The 20726-nt window shown below is 42.0% G+C and overlaps 1 protein-coding gene and 1 long non-coding RNA gene across 3 annotated transcripts in view; one reads left to right on the top strand and one right to left on the bottom strand.

Annotated features, from left to right (window-relative positions):
* Positions 1-20726, bottom strand: part of LOC131481547 (uncharacterized) — a 135468-nt gene that overhangs the window by 107713 nt on the left and 7029 nt on the right. The window lies entirely within an intron of this gene.
* Positions 10837-19574, top strand: ACOD1 (aconitate decarboxylase 1). 2 transcript variants are annotated; one of them, XM_058670613.1, is made up of 5 exons: positions 10837-10923; positions 14177-14338; positions 15000-15089; positions 16970-17175; positions 18057-19574. In XM_058670613.1, exons 1-5 carry the CDS (start codon positions 10912-10914, stop codon positions 19024-19026), a joined length of 1440 nt encoding a protein of 479 aa, XP_058526596.1. In that variant the 5' UTR covers positions 10837-10911; the 3' UTR covers positions 19027-19574. The 2 variants fall into 2 exon arrangements, with proteins under 2 accessions (XP_058526596.1, XP_058526597.1); XM_058670614.1 differs by lacking the exons at positions 10837-10923; positions 14177-14338 and having other exon boundaries at positions 15004-15097.

Raw genomic sequence — 20726 nt, 5'->3', positions numbered from 1 at the left:
CCTCAAAGTTTCTTTGGGGATCCCCTCAACTGAGCTTTTGGACTCAGAACACTAACCATCAAAAGACAGAGGACAGAACAAGTCGATCAAACACCTCAGCTATATGTTGGCAGTGAAAATACTGGGCAAATGGAGACTATATGATGGACCATGTCAATCAATGGATTCTCCAATGACCATATCGTGCTTGGAATGGTGAGAGTGCCAGCAATTCAGAACTGTTGAACTATCAAAACCACTTGAGCAAGACCCTGGGAGCATGCCCCACATCTGGGACCTGGGGTGGGTAGGAGACTGGGCGGGGCTTCTGCCTTAAAATCCCCTTTTACATCAGATCTGTTAAGGAAACAATATGGAACTGATTGTCTTGCCCATCTTCCTATAGTGCTTGAACCTTTTTACCCTAATTATGTCAAGATTGTCAAAAATAAAAAAAATTTAAAAAAAGAACTCATCAATCTCAGGAGAGTTTAGTAAAGTTGCAGGTTATAAAATTAACATCCAAGCTCAGCAGCCATTGTATACACAACACCATGGCTCAGGGGAAAAAAAACCTTACTCTTAAACCACTGGCTAAATGCTCATCACAACGGACTTTTAAGGATTACGACATAGGGTCAGAAAGAGGTGACATGCCACAATGTGTGAGGTTGTGTCACAGGTAAGCTTCTATCTTGGCAGTTACAAGAACTCAAACTCAACCTCTTTAAACACTACTCGGAAAAATTGGCCTAACAAATACGTGCAGTCACGTTATTTGTTGCAACCACAGCCAGATGATCAGTATGGACTTTTTAAAGGGGAACAACAACAACAAAAAGAAGTGAATGACAGTAACAGACTGAATTGCACCACCAGTTCTTCCGGCTCTCCAGTTCGCAGATGGTAGCCAAAGGCAAGGCATTTCAGCACTCAGGACTGCATGGGACAGTTCCCACAGTGCATTTCCTATAAAGCTACTACTCTGGCTTAGATATAGCTCAAATGTTTCCTGCAAAGGATCATTTATTAGAAGCTTAGGCCCCAGAATGGTGATGTTGACGGCTCGAAGAACCTCTAAGAGACAGGGCCTCAGGGTGAGGACTGAAGAGGGACTCATGGGTTTCTTACTCACTGGGTCCTCAGAAGGCACCAACACACTCCTGGTGAACTTCAGTCCCTCTGGTTTCCAGTCTCACCACATATATACTTCCTCCATTGTGACACTACCCACCACAATGTCTTGACTAGGGCCTAACTGATGCAGTGCCATATCTTTAAAGCTCCAGAACTGTGATCTAAAAAGCCTCCTTTCCATATAAAGTAGCCAACCTTACTATTTCACTAAGAGTAACAGTGAAGAGACCAGTAGATCTCTATAACTGTTCTATGGCTTCTATTTCTCTGGAGAGGCTGAATACATTCTTCCATTGCTTCATTCGAGCTCCACACTGGGCAAGCAACATGTCATCACTCACCTGGCTTCCCAGCCACTCTGTCATAGAAAGGACCCAAGACAGTGAACACCAACATGCCTTACAAGGCAAAGGAGTATCCAAAGTGTCAAGTGGCACATTGAATCCTGATCAATGTATCAGCCTCTTGTAAGTGTGCTACTGAGACCATCACTCTGCTGGTGGCAGATCACCCCGGAGACAACAGGCTAGAAAGGTCTGTGTCAGCTGGAAGATTCTAAAAACACCAAATGCAATACTTTCCTCCTACTTGTCAATCAAAATACTCCCTTTCCTAGGATGCACCAGTTCCACCCAGGACTTATGGGGTGATTCCATGAAAATATGCATATTAAGCTCTCCAAAGAACTTATGAAGGTACCATAAAATTCCCAGGTGGTGTCACACCTATGGAAGTTCCAACCCCTGCCTTGCAAAAGAGCCCAGCAACTGGAGGAATCTCCATCATTCCCCCTGACCACAACTAGAGGTGCTACACCGGTGTTTTCTTTCTCTCCTTCTCTCTCCCTCCCTTCCTCCGTGCCTCCCTCCCTTTTTCTTCATATTCCTCTTCACTCCCACCTCTTTTCCTTTAGGAAATATTCTGTCTCACTCTAATGCTTTGTTCTCCCATGGTGCAGCCTATATTCATGAGTGAATGTATATTTTCTCTGTTATCCTGACAGGGAGTGAGGACTTACTAACCACTATTGCCTTGAAATCTCCCTCCTGACTCCTACCCCACAATACTGGGGTCCAAGAGTCACCCTTTCTTTGCAAGTAGCGAATGCAGACGAGACACCAGTTCTCAGGGTTCCCTGACCCAGATTCCATCCTCTTCTCCTGTACATTTGGGTCCACTCATAACTTTGCAAGACCTGCATTCCTGTTCTGGACTGGGAGTCCTGGGTCTCATTATTTGAACTGTTCATCTAATACTCCTTGTCTCATAAGACCCAGTTCCCTATCTCCCTCCTTGGATGACTGGAACATTTTGTCTTAGTGCATGTTCCTGGGAACATGAATAAGTCACAAAAGACTCTCCTAGAATCACATCATTGCACAAAGCCATTGCAGTCACACACACACACATCCACAAGTACATCTGCCCCATGAGTGTCTGTAAAGTGTCACATCACTCTTGTTAGTAATCTTGTCACCAAAAATTCTGGTTGCAAAATACCCTTATGCAATCCTCCTCATTTCACCTTTGAAAACTTCCCCTTATCTCACCCCTAAAATAGAGACACCCACAGTTTACTATAGTGCACGTATCCCCATTGCAAGGATCTACTATCCCCAAATCCATTCTATGGAAAATCTCTTGGGTTGGCCAGCTCCAAGCCTAGAAGTGGTCATGCTGGCTTGAGAGATTGAGGGGACAGAACTGCACCTACCAGAGTCAGAGAGATCCTTCAGCTGAGACCCATATCTCAGTCCCCATGACCAATCTGGATAACATGGAATTTACCACTATGGAAAGACAACACAGAAACAGTTGACGTGAGTGAAACCAACAGAATTGCCAAGATGAAGAAACACTGTGAGTCATTCCAAAGGAAAATGTTAAATGCTTAAAGTAATTTTCCTTAAAGACATTAAGTAGTTATAGTATCCATAAAATAAGAAAACACTAAAATGTCCATCAGACATCAAGAAATAGTTCTTATAGATAAAAACATGATTGCCAAAATAAGAAACTCATTAGAAGAGAGGCGCTGAATGGACACCACTGAAGAACCCATCGGCAATAGCCAAGCCATGTCATTTCACCAGGGCAGGAAACAGAAACGGAAAAGTACAGACATTGCAGGGTTCAAGTGGTAACCTGATCTGCAGAATACAAGCAGAGTTCCAATACTGACTTAATGTAAATTCAGAAGGAGAGTGGAGTAGCTAAGTCAGGAACACAGCAAAGGAAGATGTCCCTCAGATGAAAACGGAAGTGGTTTCCCTGGAGTTTCTAGTGTGACATGGGAATGAAAGGCTCTAGGCTGATCTCTGCAGTGGGTGCCTTCCAGGTACTAGCTTTTTGTGGTCTGTGATAATTCTACACCTAAATTTATCCTCAAGGGAATAAGAACCAACTCTATCCTGCCTGCTGACTTTGCATAAGTAATTACAATTTTGCTTGGAACATATTTTAAAGCCTGACACAGGTATTTAAATAAACCACTGAGCCCTTTTATTCTGCTCTTGATAAACATCTGTACAAGGCAATACCACCATTTGCTAGTTCACTAAGAAACACAAACAGGATATTTTATGCATATGAGAAAGCTACAATACTTTTCTTTAGGGGATAAATTATAACTACCCTGAGCTGCTGCAAGTGGGAAGATTTTTTTTTATAATAAAACATGCAGGGTCAATTGTATTTAAGTGATGTTTTTACAGTCACACAGTTATCATTTCAAGTTTCTGGGAATTACTCTACCTGTACACTTTTTAAAAATTCAAAAATTTACAGGTCCAGCACAGTGACATAGCACACTAATCCTCTATCTGCATTGCCAGCATGCCACATGGGCACCGTTTCACGGGCTGTCTGCTCCACTTCTGATCCAGATCCCTGCTGCTGGCATGGAAAAGCAGTGTAGGATAGTCAGAGTCCTTAGGACCCTGTACCCACATGGGAGACCCAGAAGAAGCTGCTGGCTAGCAGCTTGAGATCAGCCCAGTAATGGTTGTGGCACCTGTTAGGCAGTGAATGATCTCTCTATCTCAGTCTCTTCCTCACTCTCTCAGTGTGATATGCGACTCAAGTATCAGCCCCGAAGATTGATAAAACTCATGCCACCTTAGATCCGGTGCTACTTTAGAATTCTGCTTCTTTAAAGTTTTGATTTCATTAAATGTACCCCCTTATGCTCTTGCACTCCGCCATTTCTTATGGTGCAAATAAAGACTCCCAGTGTGACTTGCTGCATCTAATGTGTGAGTTTGTGGCAATAATTCCTAATGCTCAGGAATTCTGGTTTTCAAGTAAAACAAATCTTGTAAAGATTTTTCACGTTTATTAAATTGGTTTCAAAAATGGACAGATAATGAGAGTCAGTGTGAGTAGGAGGCACACATATTCTTACAAAATGAACATCGACTGTGTGAGGAATTCTCTTAAACATCTGGGAATTTTTTCAAATTTAGTAAGATTCATCTTGAAACTACGATTGTTTAATTTACATTATAGTCAAAGTCATGATGATTCACTAAATAAAGTTCAAAAACAAAAATTTAAATATTTATGTTAAAGTGCTTCTTCTTGCTGTCTTACAGACGATTTCATCCTCCTCAATAAAAATGGGTTCTTTTCTTGCCTCATAATGGCCTAAGACGGAGAAGACTTTAAGGATTGTCAATTTAAGAAAGTTCAACTTTATTTATCACAAATTTCATATTTTCAAAAAATTTCTCCTGGTAAATATATTGCACTATATCAAGTGAATGAACAAAGAGATAATAATCCAGGAAATGAACTCCGGTTGACACCACTGTGATTTCTCCGAAAATGTCAGCTGCTAGTGAAAACGAAACTTCAACAACACCCTACAATTGACTCATGAGATTTCTGCCATATAATAGCACAGGAAGGGCAAGGCAAGAAAAGACAAATTCAAACTCAAATATCCAACTCCGCCATTTTGGAAGAAACTGAACAAAGTAATTTATCTTTTGTTAAAAATAGTTTACACTCACAGTCATTCTTCTTTATTTCAAGCACTCCTAATTCAGTGCTCTTAGAGTTGCCAGTCTCTCACAAGCAATTCTTTAGAACTTGAACTGCTGTTGTCAAAATAAAAAGAAAGATCTATTGACCTTGCCTTGCCTGACACTTTCCTGCTGTGAATAAAGACAGGCTAACTTATGTGTTAGTAGGACTGACTGAAAACACCAGGTTTGCAGTAATTCAGTCATTAACTATTCAGGGAGTATCTGCTGTGTACAGAGCCCTGTGTGACAGATGCTGGGGTGCAGTAATTAACAGAGTAGATCTGCTCTCTACTTAAAGAGAGCTTTCCCAAATAAAAGGGATATAAAGAGGAAACCCTGTACCTCAAGGAACACAGTGTCAGCACTTACACCTAAACCTACAATAGTGTGGAGGGCCCCCACAAACAACCTGTACACTTAGGCTGGTGTTTTCAACTTTGGTACTATTAGCATTTCAGACAATTTTTGCTTTTGTTGCTAGGAGCTGTCCTGTATATTGTAGGATGTTTAGCAACATACTAGGGTCTCATCTACCAGATGTCACAATGAAAATATCCCAATACACTGCCAAATATTGTTGGGAGCACTGCACGAGTGCCCTGCCCTAAAATAATGACTGGTTCAAGGCCAGGAGGCAGCAGGAAAACAGGAGGTCACAGGTGAGGTGGATCTGCCTCCTTTCCAAGGGCCTGGCCAGTCAGGTAGCACCCAGTGGACCCACGGGAATGCAAGTGATGGGAGTGAGAGCTGAAATTGCTATGGCAATAAGTATAGTTATTGTTATTTTATAGGCTAGCCTGTTTTTGCAATTTTTTTGGAGCATAGAAAATGTAGCTGTTTTAGCTGCTTCTATAATTTTTAGCTAGAGGAATTAAGGATGCTTTTATTAAAGAAAAATGTTTTTGATTATTGTTTTATTTATGGGGTTGCAGGGTCTATAGTTGTAGAGGGATTTAATATTTGTAATTTTTGTTTTTAGATTTATATTTTTCCCCTTGTAAACTATTTTCCCATTGAATAATGGGCAAGTTGTAGAAATAGAAATGTGGTAGGAATGTACTACTGATGAGCAGGTAATTGCATGTGCCTTGGCCTTGGAGTCCTGGCTGCCGCTACTGGCTACTGTTGAAGAATGAATAATGGCTTGCTTTGAAGAATATGAATACAGTGTTTTAAAGAATTATCTCTGGGGACACCTGCTTAGCCCTGAAGTGCAGACGGAATGACCGAATGTCTGTACATGCCCCCTTAGTCTTGAAGTAAAAAAATAGAACAATTAGTTGCTTGTGCAGAAGCTTGTGAGGTTTTGAGTAAATAAAAAGGACAGCTTTTTCTTGGGCTGGTGTGAGAACGCACCAAGTGTCAGTGTCTGTGTCTTTCTTTATCGCCAACTCCACGCACCCTTCCCGAGCTCCGAACTCTCGGCTGGAGCTGGACTCTGGCAAAATATCCTCTGGGGGACAAGCTCATCCCCAGCTAAGACCACTAGGTTAGATAAACAAGAAGGGAAAAAAGTTGTGCGATGGAGAAGGTGCTTGATGTAGCGGTTAAGGCACTTCTTTGGTTCCGGTTCTGATTTCACCGATAATTCCAGTTTCTACTAATGTGCACCCTGAGAGGCAGTTGTAATGCATCAAGTAGTTGGGTTACCAGCCACTCATGTGGGAGATGTGGAGCGGGTTCTGGGTTTCTGACTTTCAGCTGGCCCTCTCTCAGCTGTTGTGGGCATCTGAGGAGTGAGCTAGAACTTGGGAGCTCATTTAATCTTTCTCTATCACTCTTTTTAATAGATAAAAATTTTAAACAAAATATTGATTAAAATCATAGAAGATACTAGCCTTTGTCATAGTTCCATAATATTAGGTGCATAATTAAACTAGCAAGAGATTGAACTCTTGTTCTGAATTAAACTACGGCAAAACCTGAAGCCCAGAGAAACTAAACAGAACTGCCATCAAAGCTCAACAGACTTCACAAATGTTATTTCTTCATCAAGCCATTTCCCCATTAAAGGGCTGAGGTCATCACAGCTCATTCTTCAGTTTCAAGTAGAAATAATTTATGAGTCCCAACTCTAAACATCACTCTGAACTTGAAATATATATGTTTATATTTATCTCCTGGGCTCTTCATTTTATTTTATGTAAATTTCAAGTAATAGGGCCCGGCGGCGTGGCCTAGCGGCTAAAGTCCTCGCCTTGAAAGCCCCGGGATCCCATATGGGCGCCGGTTCTAATCCTGGCAGCTCCACTTCCCATCCAGCTCCCTGCTTGTGGCCTGGGAAAGCAGTTGAGGACGGTCCAATGCTTTGGGACCCTGCACCCGCGCGGGAGACCCGGAAGAGGTTCCAGGTTCCTGGCTTCGGATCGGCGCGCACCGGCCCGTTGCGGCTCACTTGGGGAGTGAATCATCGGACGGAAGATCTTCCTCTCTGTCTCTCCTCCTCTGTGTATATCTGGCTGTAATAAAATGAATAAATCTTTAAAAAAAAAAAAAAAAAAAATTTCAAGTAATAATACTGACTCACAGTTTCTTCAGGCAAACTAAAAGAATCCATGCTAATTTATTCATATAATTGGAGAAAATATAAACATTAAAGCAAAAAAACTGTTTACGTTCTAAAAAATCTGCTAACTGAAATGATGCTTCTATTTTGATTGTAAACTATGTGCTTCCTTTCAACTTGATAACTCTAAATATTAAATTATATGGATAATTTGGCAATGGGTCACAGCAGTTCATAATTTGATTATTCTTAAATACGTCCCCAAACCACCCACCTTGCCCGCTCCCACCCCAAATGTCCATCTTGATCTTTGCACATAGGAATCCAGCGTTCCAATGGAAGATGGCTCTAGAATCCACCAGAACTGTGGACAGATGTTAAGATACTTGTGAGGGCCCCTGCATCTCACATCATAGTGTCTAGATTAAAGTCATGGCTCCTTGATTCCAGACTCCTGCTACTGCAGACCCGAGGAGGCATGTTGATAGAGTCCGTAGTTATGATTATGCTCACCTATGCTCACCTGGATTGTTTCTGTTTCCACTTTTGAGACCACCCGCCCAGACAACTTAACATTTGAGGATCTCTCTCAAATAAAGAAGAGTAAATAAGGTATTTTCTGGAATGGTATCTTGACTTTTTTGCTAATGCTGAGCCTGGGTCTGGATTTCCCTCTGTCTGGATAATGGTTAGGAAAGCCACTTTAACAGCTATTGCAATATGAGTAGAACCCAAAATATTCCTTAGACCTCAGGACCTGGAAAGGTAGCCTAGCCGCTAAAGTCCTCACCTTGCACGTGTTGGGATCCCATGTGGGCACCAGTTCTAATTCTGGCAGTCCCATTTCCCATCAGCTCCCTGCTTATGGCCTGGGAAAGCATTCAATGATGGCCCAAAGCCTTGGGACCCTACACCCGTGTGGGAGACCTGAAGGAGGCTCCTGGTTCTTGGCTTCAGATTGGTGCAGCTCCAGCTGTTGCAGTCACTTGGGGAGTGAATTAGAGAACCAAAGATCTTCCTCTCTGTCCCTCCTCCTCTCTGTATATAGGGCTTTCCAATAAAAAAAACAAAAATAAATATTAAATAAACTTCAAATTAATTTCTAATAAATTTTATTTATTTATTTGTTTGTTTATTTATTTATTTATTTATTTGTGTATGTATTAAAGGGAGAGGCAGGGAAAGGCAGAGAGAGATCTTAAATCTATTGGTTCCTTCTCCAGATAGCTGCAATGACCAGCACTGGGCCAGACTGAAACCAGGAGCCAGGAGCTTCTGCTAGTCTCCCATATGAGTGGTAAAGACCCAAACACATAGGCCAGCTTCCACTGCTTTTCTCAGGCCATTAGCAGGGACCGGGATTAAAAGTGGAGTAGCCAAAACATGAGTGAGCACTCATATGCATTGTCAACATCACATGTAGAACCTCTACTGCTACAACACAGTGCCAGAACCAAATTAGATATTTGATCTCACTGTTCCTATTTTTTTCAAGATTTTTTTAAATTTTTATTAGAAAGGAAGATTTACAAAGAGAAAGAGAGACAAAGATCTTCCATTCACTGGTTTACTCCCCAAATGGCCACAACAGTCAGAGTTGAGCTGATGTGAAACCAGGAACCAGAAGCTTCTTCTGGGCCTCCCGTACAGTTGCAGAATCTCAAAGACTTGGTCCATCCTTCACTGCTTACACAGACCTTAAGCAGGGTGCTAGGTTGTAAGTGGTGCAGCTGGGACATGAATCAGAGACTATATGGGTTCCCAGCACTTTCAAGTGGAGGATTAGCTAACCAAGCCATCACACCAAGCCCTATCTCACCATTTCTTAAATCTGTCTGTCCTTGAGCCCAGCACAGTAGTCTAGTGGCTAAAATCCTTGCTTTGCATGTGCCAGGATCCCATAGGGGCAGTGGTGCATTTCCTGGCTGCTCCACTTCCAATCCAATTCCCTGCTCGTCAACTGGGAAAGCAGTCGAGGATGGCCCAAATGTTAACAACAACACAACCAAACAAAAATCTGTCTTCCCTTAACCTTTCACAAAGGGTTTCAGGGTTTCCTGCCAGCCACCTCTCTCTGCAGTTCTTAACCTATAACCATGGCACCACCCCATCAATCCATGCGGGTTCACACTGACCCTGCCCTTAGCTCTTTCTCTGGAGTCCAATACTCCTTTTCCACAGGCCTTAATCAAGAGAAGCAAAACTAATCCACATCATTTCCCAGATCCCTGCCTGCTCTCAAGAGAATTAGCTCCCTGCATTTTTACACACAGTGGCTTGGCTACTCTTTGTATACCAACATTTCTTCTTAAACTAGGACTGGGGCAAAACCACAAGGCTCACAGAGGTTTTCTCCAAAACCAAAATGCAGTCCTCCCCAAAGTAAATTCTGCCACTGCAGGTGTAGCAAACTCAAGATTTCACTAACATGGCCCTTGGACCAACTGTGCATGTGCCAGGTGGGCAGAGTTATGGTTGCACAAACCAAGCCATGGTGACGGATGTATAAACTGTACTAAACCCAACTTAGGACCAGCAGGGAGGGTGGGAGACAACCCAGAAACAAGACAGAGAACAGAACCAGAGATACGCAAACAAGGAAACCAATTCAGGGACAAAGGACACAGCTGAAAATGCCCCCTCTAGGCTCTTTATGGCAAACTACCAGAAACTTGAAACTTCAGTTTGGCCTGTTTCTCCCTAGATACTGGTGATCAACAGTAGGAAACATTCCTTAAATATTGTAATTTTGTCACGTTTCTTCATCAATCCACTACTTGGGGGCATTTGATCGCTTCCAAGCTTCAATCTTAAAAGCAAGATTATTAATTATGAACAATGTGTGATAGTTTTCCCTATTTTTTTCTGCACATCATTATCTCCTTCAGATTCATTTTTTCAGAGTGAAACATCTCATTTAGACAGTGTCATTTTAATACTGACATGTGGCAGCTAGGCACAAGAGGCAGTCCCTGCTTTCTCACAAATTTACTTCTCTGATGCATGTAAGGAATCAGGCGCATCGTGAATGTCCTTCCCAGTGTGATTTGGTTCTTTATAGATTAGTAAATGAAACAAAACATCTCAGAGGAAGTTGAAGTGAGTGCTCTTGGCTGGGAAATGCTGAAATTGCGTAAACTCTGAAGTCAGGGAAAAATGAAAGGCAATGTTTCAGGGCAGCGAAGGGTATAAAGGCAGCTGGCCAGCAGACGAATTACTCTGCCAGTTCACTCTCGAAGTAAACTTCCTCTTTAGGACAACATGACGCTCAAGGTACTGTGACATTTTATGCTTTTCTAGCATACTGCTTCCTTTCTCACATTCCTCAGGACAACTGCACACTTTTTCAGAACTAGTCCTCTTTAAAAATTCTTCTGCTTTCAAAATGGTACTTTAATTTGTCTTATAACATCTGGGCTACTTAATCAACTCCATCTAACTTTCCAACAGTGTTTGACAAATAAGAAGCTTATCTGTCATATATCTCAGGAAGCAAACTGAATCACAGAAGTTCACTGAATTTTAACCTAACTTGAGGAGGGAGAAGTGCTCAGGTGTGCTGGTTCACACAAACCAGGACCTGGGAACACACCCCAAGTGCCCATCGGTAGTGTGACTCTAAGAACTTAAGGCATGTGGGCAGCAACCTGGTGTCTGGACCTGAGGCAGGAGTCAAACCTGGGTTCTCTGACATGAGATACAGGCTTTTCAACCACTAAGCTAAACACCTATCCCCATTCACCTCTGAGTTTTAGAAGTGCTGGTTTTGCTGCTACACAACTGCATTTCTGGTTATCTGCTTATTGTTACAGTCCTTTGTCACAGATAAGCTTTTTGCACAGGAATCACACTGTTTTTGTCAGGTATTTTAGAGAGCTTAGAAAAACTGCCTGACAAATCACAAGAATTTATTTGTTCAGTAAATGGCCACATATTATGCTTTAATTTCTATATTAATCATTGTAACTAAAAAATGTAAGTGCCATAAGAAAAACAAGCAGACTAGGTAAACATTTTAACAGACTGGCATAAAGCTTGCAGACAGTAGTGTGGCTATATGTCTCTCATGTCCCTTTCCTTCAGGGGACAGGAAGACAGGAAGAGCCCACTTGTTCTTTAGTTTATGGGCTAATATTCTGGTCTTACCTGTGAGAGGACAGCGCAAAATTTCATCTCCATAAGTTACCAACAGCATGGTCTCTTGTGGATAGATGCCAGAGCCACCTTCCAGGCTCCATTGTCAGCACCCCATCTCCCACCTGTCCCCAAACACACCTTTCCCCATAGGCAGTGCAGCCCAGATATAAACCTGAAAAGGTGGACTGCATGTATCACTAAAAACACTCAACTGTGGGAATCAGGATGGGACAGGGCTGTAGGACAGATTCTTTCAACTGGAGCAGGAAATCCAACCCATATGTGAAATCATAATTTTTATTTGGCAGATGATCAGGCCAGCTTTTGTTCCTTCTCTGCCTTCCTTTGTTTGCCCTCAAACGTTTATCTGAGCATAAGCATTTAGCCTGATAAATCCTGTCTTCCTCTAGCTCAATCAGCAATGTTTACACCAGCACCTAATCTGTCTCCAAGTCTTCTTCTCTCTGTCCTTTTTTTAAGCAAAGCTTCAGAGATGCAGAAAGCAGCCCAAGCTTCACACAAAGTGCAGGACTCTAAGAATGAGACTGGCCTGTGGCCAGATTGAAGGACTTGCAAATGGGCTCCAGTTCCAACTCCATAACTGTAATCTGGAACTGAGTGCAGGATCAGAGCTTCAGCCATGCTAGGTCCCCTAATCCAATAACTTCTCACCCTAAAGCTGAGAGCTTAAAACAGAGCACCTAATGCTTAGAGGGACAAAGGAAGTTGTGCAACAATATAACAGAGGAGCAGGGGAAGTGACTGAAATGTACTGTGTAGTACTAAGGACTATGCATATAGTGAAACATTACTGGAATGGATACTTTTAATTGTATACAACAGATATGCTCTTATGGAGATGTGTAGGAAGCAAAATAATTGTCTATGCATTGAAAAACATGATATTTGAAGAACTTTCAAAGTACTCTTCTGCTTTTAAGTGTAAATAATCCTGCGAGACTTTTTATTGTCAAGCTTGCTGGGTGGAAGCAGAATGGTCTTTCTCATTGGGATGACCACAGGCCCTCCACAGTCAACAAGTCCACCATGGGCCTGTCTTGCTTGCCCCCAAGCCTGCTATCTTCCTGTTTCCTCTCCAGAATGTAGCCTGCTGCAGCAGTGTCTTCACCACCATCACCTACACCTCTCCGACTGACCATCTATACAGCTGCCTGTGGCAACCTTTGCAGACCCAGTTCTAATCAGATGTGCTCCTTTCTCAAACAGCCCTGTAGCTCCCCATCCATGTCACCATCTTCAGCACAGCCTAACATTCATCATTCAGTCCTAGCCTGCAAACACATCTCCTTACCCTGTCCCCTGCATGAAGGTCTGTAGCTTAAGTGTGCCACATTCAGACTATCTTTAGGTAGTTGCACCTCTAAACTTCATCCTCATCCTCTGCACCTTCACCTAGCTAACCCCCTTGAGCTTACACAGCCAGGCCAAATATCAACATCTCCAGGCAGTTTCCACCAACAAGAACAACAGACAGTGGTTCTCAAGTCATACATCTAATTTCTAATTTCCTCATAGCTCTATTTTCAAAAGCAATTGATTTTCTTAATGAACCAACAGATCAAACATTGTCACATTAATGATATCAGTATGTTGAATGTTTACTTAGCATATAACCGACATTTTAAAATTCTCAAGATGTTTTATACCCTTTGCTCCTATTGAATTTTCAAAGGTCAATGTGTATGTTAGTCTTCTGACTTGTTCAGCATCAGACAAGCCACCTTCCAATGCTTCATGGTCCCAGGTAGAGAGGAGCTATTGTTCAGATGTGACAGTGCCACAGCATGTAATCATCACCTAGACATACTGAAGGAATACTGAATCCTGTGGTTGGCTCCCAAAAATGCTAATTGCAAGGAAAGTCTAATCCCAGTGGCTACAGTTGGGGCCAGACACTTTCATTCTCAACAGGATCCCAGGTAGTCCAGGGCTAGTGGTCCAGGTAAAGGATATCAGAATCAGTGACTTCAGCTTCACACCTGCAAAATGAGACTCATGGTACTTACCAGAAAAACCGCAAATGCTAAATGGATAATGTATTTTAAATGCTCAAAATAGTCTGGGCCTACTTCTAACAACAGTCATTACTAGCTGCTCTAGTGCCCCCTCCAATCCCAGCTATCCTCTTACCTGAGCAAGATGTCCCCACACCTACCTGCCTCTCTTCACATTCTGTGATTCCCTTCCCCCATCCATCAGTGTTCTTAACTAAACACAGAAACTTGCCTCATACAGAACACATGCTTGTTATACATCATTTTTTAGAAACTGAACTAAAATTGATATAATGGGTTTCCTCTAGTGCAGCAAAATGTTTAAAAGTAAAAAGTTGTAGCGTGTAAGACTATTAATCATCTTCCTTTTATAGTCTGTCACAGAGAGCTTTGCCAACATGATTCACCACTTGAAAGCGGGACACCTCACAGATTCTGTCATTTGGAGGAGCAAGAGAATGATCCTGGATACGCTGGGCGTGGGGTTCCTGGGAACAAACACAGAAGTGTTTCACATCGCCAGCCAATACAGTAAAGTAAGTTCAAAGTTGGCTTCAAGGACAAAATCCAGCAAGTGCATATGCCTACTTTGGTGTACACCAAAGGGTGTGTGGGTTTGGTTTATTTACTCTACACTTAGTTTTATATATGTCATTTGCTCATATGGTTTATTTTTTATGTTTTATTATCTGAGTTTCAATATTTATCTCTATCCCTTCCTGAGCCTCTATCATAAAACCTAGTGTTACCTCCCAGTTCATTCTTACTGCTGAAAACATCCTTAATCCGACTGTCTTAGAAGTTTTAGTGCCTGCCACTGACCGTCTGATTTAAGACTCTTGGAAGAAAAAGCTGCTCAAACACTCTGGACAGAAAACAGCACGGATGTTGGAGATATAGCATCCACTTCCCACTGGATAGTCTACACAGTTCAGCTTCCTCAGAGTTTATGCCTGAGAATTAACAACCTTCAGACTCTGGATGCAATCTGTGATAGAGCCACAGCATTCCTTCCCTCTTCCATGGGGAAGGTTTCATATCCTTCCACAAGCAAGAGAGCAACCCACTGACTAAGTCTTCTATCTAGCCCACAAGATCCAATTAAGTACTATCAACATAATACCTCCAAGTATAACAATGCCTGATATGATGGCTTAGCAAATTGTGCTCTGTATCACTCGTGTCCATCTGTTTCAGGTCTACTCTTCTGGTGGAACCAGTACTGTTTGGGGTCGACCAGACTTCAGGCTCCCACCCACCTATGCTGCTTTTGTTAATGGAGTGGCTGTAAGCAGGTTTACATCTCTTTCCAACTATCAGATCATCTTCGTAATTTTGGAACCAAGAAATGTCTTAGGAATTGCACGGCTTCCACATGACAGATGACACAGATTTGAGATAACTGAAATTCAGAAAGTGGTCTGTTCTCTTATCCTAGATACTAATTTCAGTTTTCATGTTTTATAAAAGGTTTTTAATTATGTGAAAGAGAGATAGCAATTGGTATCTTTTATCTGCTGGTTCATGCCTCCAAATGAGTACAACAGATAAAACAGGGCCAGGCTGAAGCCAGAAGCCAGGAATTTCCGCCATGTGTGGCATGGGTCTGAGTACTTTTGCCACTGTCTGTTGGTTTCCCTGGCACAACATCAGGAACTGGATTGGAACAGTTAGGACATGAGCCAGCAACTTCATATGCGATGGAGAAATCATAACTGACAGCTTAACTTGCTGCACCACAACACCAGCTCTACTTTTCAGGGTTTATTTTTATAGGAATTTAATGCTTCCTAAATGAATCATCAAGTATAGAAAATGACAAAATTTAGGTAAGAACAAACGCCAAGGTATTCCAGCATCCAACTTTCAACATATGTTAGCAAAAAATGCAAAAATCAATGCCCAGTCAATTCCACATCGGTTCTTCCTATTTAATACGTGATTTGTCTAGTAGCACGTTCTTCATTCAATGGATACTAGGAAAATGGTCACATAAACAAGTATTTTCTGAACAAAATCTCCATCACTTCCCATCTTAAAGGTGATTTAGTATTCTTTCTGTGTGACAGAATCAATCTACATGATGCAATGTGGACATGAACAGACTGGGGTTTCTGGTAAATTTTTGTGGTTGATGGGAACAGCACTTCAGACTGCTAAAAGTCAAATCTAGTGGTTCATTCAGGAGAAAACGTCCAGCAAGCAGTGGGAAATGCTCCAGCCACATCAAATAGACATAGAAATCCACTTTTAAATGAACTTCGGTTATTACCAACTATTTTATATAGAGGAAAAATGAATAGCTGGATAAAGGGGAATAAACCCTCACAGCATAAAATAATGGCTTTTAAATCTGAGCTCTGGATTTCTGTGCTATTCTTACAATGTTTCTGAAAGTTTGAAATTAATGTGTAATAAAAAGGTACAAAATATAAAACATAATACAGAATAAATTATCTTATAAATTATTTCAGTGAGGCTTGTTTAAAGGATAAGGAGGAAGGAGTGTCCATCAACTCTAGTGTTTTTTAAATGCATTTATTTAATTCAAGAAGTAGAGAGAGAAAAGCAGAGACAGGGATCTAGCATCCATTAGTTCACCACTCCAAATGCCCATGACAGCCAGGCCTGGACCAGGCTGAAGTCAGAATCCAGAAACCCCATCCTGTCTTCCCATGTTTGTAGAGGGGATTCAAGCACTTGAGCCATCACCTGATCCTTCTGAGGGTGTGCACCAGAAGGAAGGCAGAACTAATAGCCAGAACAGAGACTTGAACACATGCATTACAATATGAGATGTGGGTGTCCCAAACATTGTCTCAACTGCTAAACCAAAGGCCTGCCCCAGTTTTGTTTATAAGGAGCAATATAGATCTTTTGCAGGCTGTGGAAGATGCAGCTGCTGCCCTCTGGGCCAAGAATCAAGCTCCATGAGGATCACAAGCTCCCCCCAAAGCTCCTACCATTCTCAGGGCAAAGGGTCAGCATTTTCCAGTGCCCAACTATGTGATGAATTATCACAGCCAATTTTCATGTTTTAGAGCATCAGATCAAGAAATTTCATATCAAACAGAGTTATTGCTAACCTAAATCTCTGCTGATTCAAAAAGCCATTTAATTTAAGGAAACATGTTTTAGTTTTTTGTTGTTTATTTCTCTCTATGCAGATCCACTCAATGGATTTTGATGACACATGGCACCCTGCCACCCACCCTTCTGGGGCTGTCCTTCCCGTTGTCACAGCTTTATCAGAAGCCTTGCCACAGAGTCCAAAGTTGTCTGGTCTTGACCTGCTGTTGGCTTTCAACATTGGAATTGAAGTGCAAGGCCGATTAATGCGTTTCTCCAAGGAAGCCAACAACATACCAAAGAGGTATGGAGAGAATTTGACACAACAAGAGACAGCCACATTCCCTTCATCTGTCAGTCATGACTTCTGTTGAGCTTTCTGACCTAGAGACTAACTCAGCTAAAGGTGTTAACATCAATGCTAGCAGATAAGTCAGTTCCACTCACATGCTAGATCTCATACCTGTATGTAATAAAAGTGAGACTTGGGAAATGCCTTGGACATCTTTCCTTTCAGTTTAGATTCAATGAAACAACGAGGACCATGAAATAAATTGGGGCCTTTCATCCCAAGGTGAGTCATGTCCTTCTGGCATCTCCAGAGGTCCTCTGAGTATTGCTAATCCTATCCTAAAAGCACAACCTGCTCCACTATTCACATCGTCCTTCAGGATAGTGAGAACATTCAGAATAGCCTAATCCTAAAAATCCATCCTGCAGATCAAATGTTAGCTGCATGAAAGGGATCAGCTTCATATTTATTTTGCCAAGTGGTGCAGCCTGCTAGAAGGCGAAACAAGAATACTGGTTTCTGAACTTTCACAGTCTTTACAAGGCTCTCAGTTCTTACATTCGCTCACTGAGCTTCCAGCCATCAACAATTCTAGTTTTAAGGACAATAATTATTAACACTAACATTTTAAAAGAACTGGTTATGAGTTAGGCACACATACTTTCCTTCAAGACTCTCAAAATTCTGTAAGGTAAAACATTATTGTTTTTCATCATTTTGCACAAGAAAGGTACAGGGGAGTTGAATGTTTTCCCAAGACCACACTTCCCGTAAGTGGTAAAGCTGAGATCTGACCCTCGGCAATCAGACAGAATTGTCCATGATCTCCACAACACCATGCTGCATCGTGGGTAAGCGTCATACCTCTCCAACTCTGCTGCTTTGCTTTTCAGATTCCATCCTCCCTCGGTGGTAGGAACTTTGGGCAGTGCTGCTGCAACAGCCAAGCTTTTAGGGCTCAGCAAGACAAAGTGTCAAGAAGCTCTGGCTATCGCCATCTCTCATGCAGGAGCACCTATGGCAAATGCTGCTACTCAGACCAAGCCCCTTCATATTGGCAATGCTGCCAGGCTTGGGATAGAGTCTGCATTTCTGGCAATGCTGGGTCTCCAAGGAAACAAGCAGATCTTGGATTTGAAAACAGGATTTGGGGCCTTCTATGACAACTATAACCCCAAAGTCCTTCCAAATCTGGACACCTACACTTGGCTGCTAGACCAGCAGGATGTGGCTGTCAAGTGTTTCCCTGCCCACCTGGCCACCCATTGGGTAGCTGAGGCAGCCGAATCGGTACGAAAGCACCTGGTGACAGACAAAGGTCTGCTTCCTGTTGAGCACATCAAGAGAATTGTGCTGAGGATTCCAGAGGTCCCATATGTAAACAGGCCCTTCCCAGACTCGGAACACGAAGCTCGTCATTCCTTCCAGTATGTGGCCTGTGCCATGCTCCTTGATGGTGCTGTCACCATCCCATCATTCCAACAATCCCAAATCAACAGACCACAGGTTAGAGAGCTGCTCCAGAAGGTGGCACTGGAGCACCCTCCGGATAATATTCCAAGCTTCGACACACTGTACTGCGAGGTGAGCGTCACCCTTGGGGATGGAGCCACCTTCACTGGGCGCTCGGATACCTTCTATGGTCACTGGAGAAGGCCTCTGAGCCAAGAAGATCTGCAGAAAAAGTTCAGAGCCAACGCCTCCACAATGCTGCCCAGCGACACAGCTGAAAGTCTTATAAAAACGGTAGAAAATCTTGAAGACCTAGAGGACTGCTCTGTTCTAACCTCACTTCTAAAAGGAGCTTCCCCTCAGAGGCCACAATATTCAGTACACAGTAATTCCATCCACAGTCACTCCTGAGGCTCATTGATCCTTAAGTGATTCAGTATTTGGGGAATCAATAATTTGCTATAAAGCAAGGAACTGCTATTTGGACTGCCCAGGAACACCTGCTATAAAATGGAAAGACTCAGGAAAAAAAATTGCATTCATCTGGAAAGAACCTTCCTGAATTCTGCACGATAATTCAAATCACCTAAATTGAGATAATAAACATGCAAGAAACACAAAAAGTTGATTTGAGAATTATTCACTAGTGTACAATTCAAGTAATCTGTGATCCACATGCAAAAACTAATCTTTTACAAGGACTGATTTATGAACTTCATGAACCTCAAGGCTATAGAAGATGACCTTGAAGGTGTATTTATGGTCAATGGAGAGCAGTTCTGGTCTGTTGCACCTCCAGCAGATGACTTAGCTTGTGCTTCTTACCAACCTCCCCACAGTGCAATGGATATACCTGCCTCTGCAGACAATATGTTCTATTTTTAATCAGGAATATTTGAATGTTTTAATAGATTTGTAGATACCTAATTTACGTATCATTAAATGGCCCATTTCAACTACATATTTCTATTAGTTTTGGTAAATTTTAGGGAGTTGTACCAATACCACAACAATCCAAATTGGAAATACTTTCATTGTTTCAAAAAAAACTCCTTCTACCTGCCTATAATTAATCCCATTTCTGCCTCAGTCCTTAGCAAATGAGGATCGGTCTCTGTAGTTTTATCATTTCGGGACTCTCATATAAATGGGATCATATAACATGTGTCTGACTTCTTTCACTTACCACAATGGCTTTGAGATTCCTTCACGTATCATCCAGCACTTGTTCATTGTTGATATATATAGCACACATTCCTTATTCATGTGCTAGCTAATTAGCTTGATTATTCCCAGGTTGGGCCGGTATAGACGGCACTTTCAGAAACATTCACTTGCAAATCTGTGTGTGGATACAGGAGTCCACTGGGTAGATACCCAGTTGTGAGGGTGTCGGGCCATTTGGTAAATGTTATGCTGAACTTCGGGGAAGCTGTTCTCCAAAGTAGCTCTATCATATTAGATTTCACAAGCAGCTGAGGAGGAGTTCTTGTTTCTCCTCACTCTCCATAAAGCTTGGGATTGTGAATCTTTTTACCTTAGCCATTCCAGTGAGTATGAAATGGCATCTCATTACAGTTTTAATTTGCATTTTTCTAAATGACTATTCTTTCCCAATTTTTCCAATTATTTTAACTAGGTTATCTTCATGTTGCTGAGTTATAACAGTTATTTAAATATTCTGAGTAAATGAATCTTTTAGCATATAAGTATTTTGTAAATATTTTCTCCCACTTTGTGGTTAATCTTATTTTTAAAAATAATGTTTCTTGAAATGAGTTTTGCATTTTGATCCATTCTTCCATTTGAAACACTGTATTCAACTTGCTTTGGATGTCATTACAAGAGATTTTTTTTTTAATCATATACTTTAGGGCCTGGTGCAGTAGCCTAGTGGCTGAAGTCCTCACCTTACATGCACCAGGATCCCATATCCGCCACTTCCGACCCAGCTCCCTGTTTGTGGCCTGAGAATGCAGTAGAGGACGGCCTAAAGCCTTGGGATCCTAGACCCACATGCAAGACCTGGAAGAAGCTCCTGGCTACTGGCTTTCGATCAGCTCAGCTCCAGTTGTTGTGACTACTTGGGGAGTGGATGGGAAGTGGAGCTC

Source organism: Ochotona princeps, chromosome 12 (genome assembly GCF_030435755.1).
Source record: "Ochotona princeps isolate mOchPri1 chromosome 12, mOchPri1.hap1, whole genome shotgun sequence".
NCBI classification, from domain to species: Eukaryota; Metazoa; Chordata; class Mammalia; order Lagomorpha; family Ochotonidae; genus Ochotona; species Ochotona princeps.
The sequence above is the reverse complement of the archived record's forward strand: the minus strand, read 5'-3'. Positions and strand labels throughout refer to the sequence as shown.

Coding starts and splice junctions, on each gene's coding strand:
- ACOD1 (XM_058670613.1), top strand. Junction 14,339..14,999: donor TCGCCAGCCAATACAGTAAA/GTAAGTTCAAAG, acceptor CATCTGTTTCAG/GTCTACTCTTCTGGTGGAAC. Junction 17,176..18,056: donor GCCAACAACATACCAAAGAG/GTATGGAGAGAA, acceptor TTTGCTTTTCAG/ATTCCATCCTCCCTCGGTGG.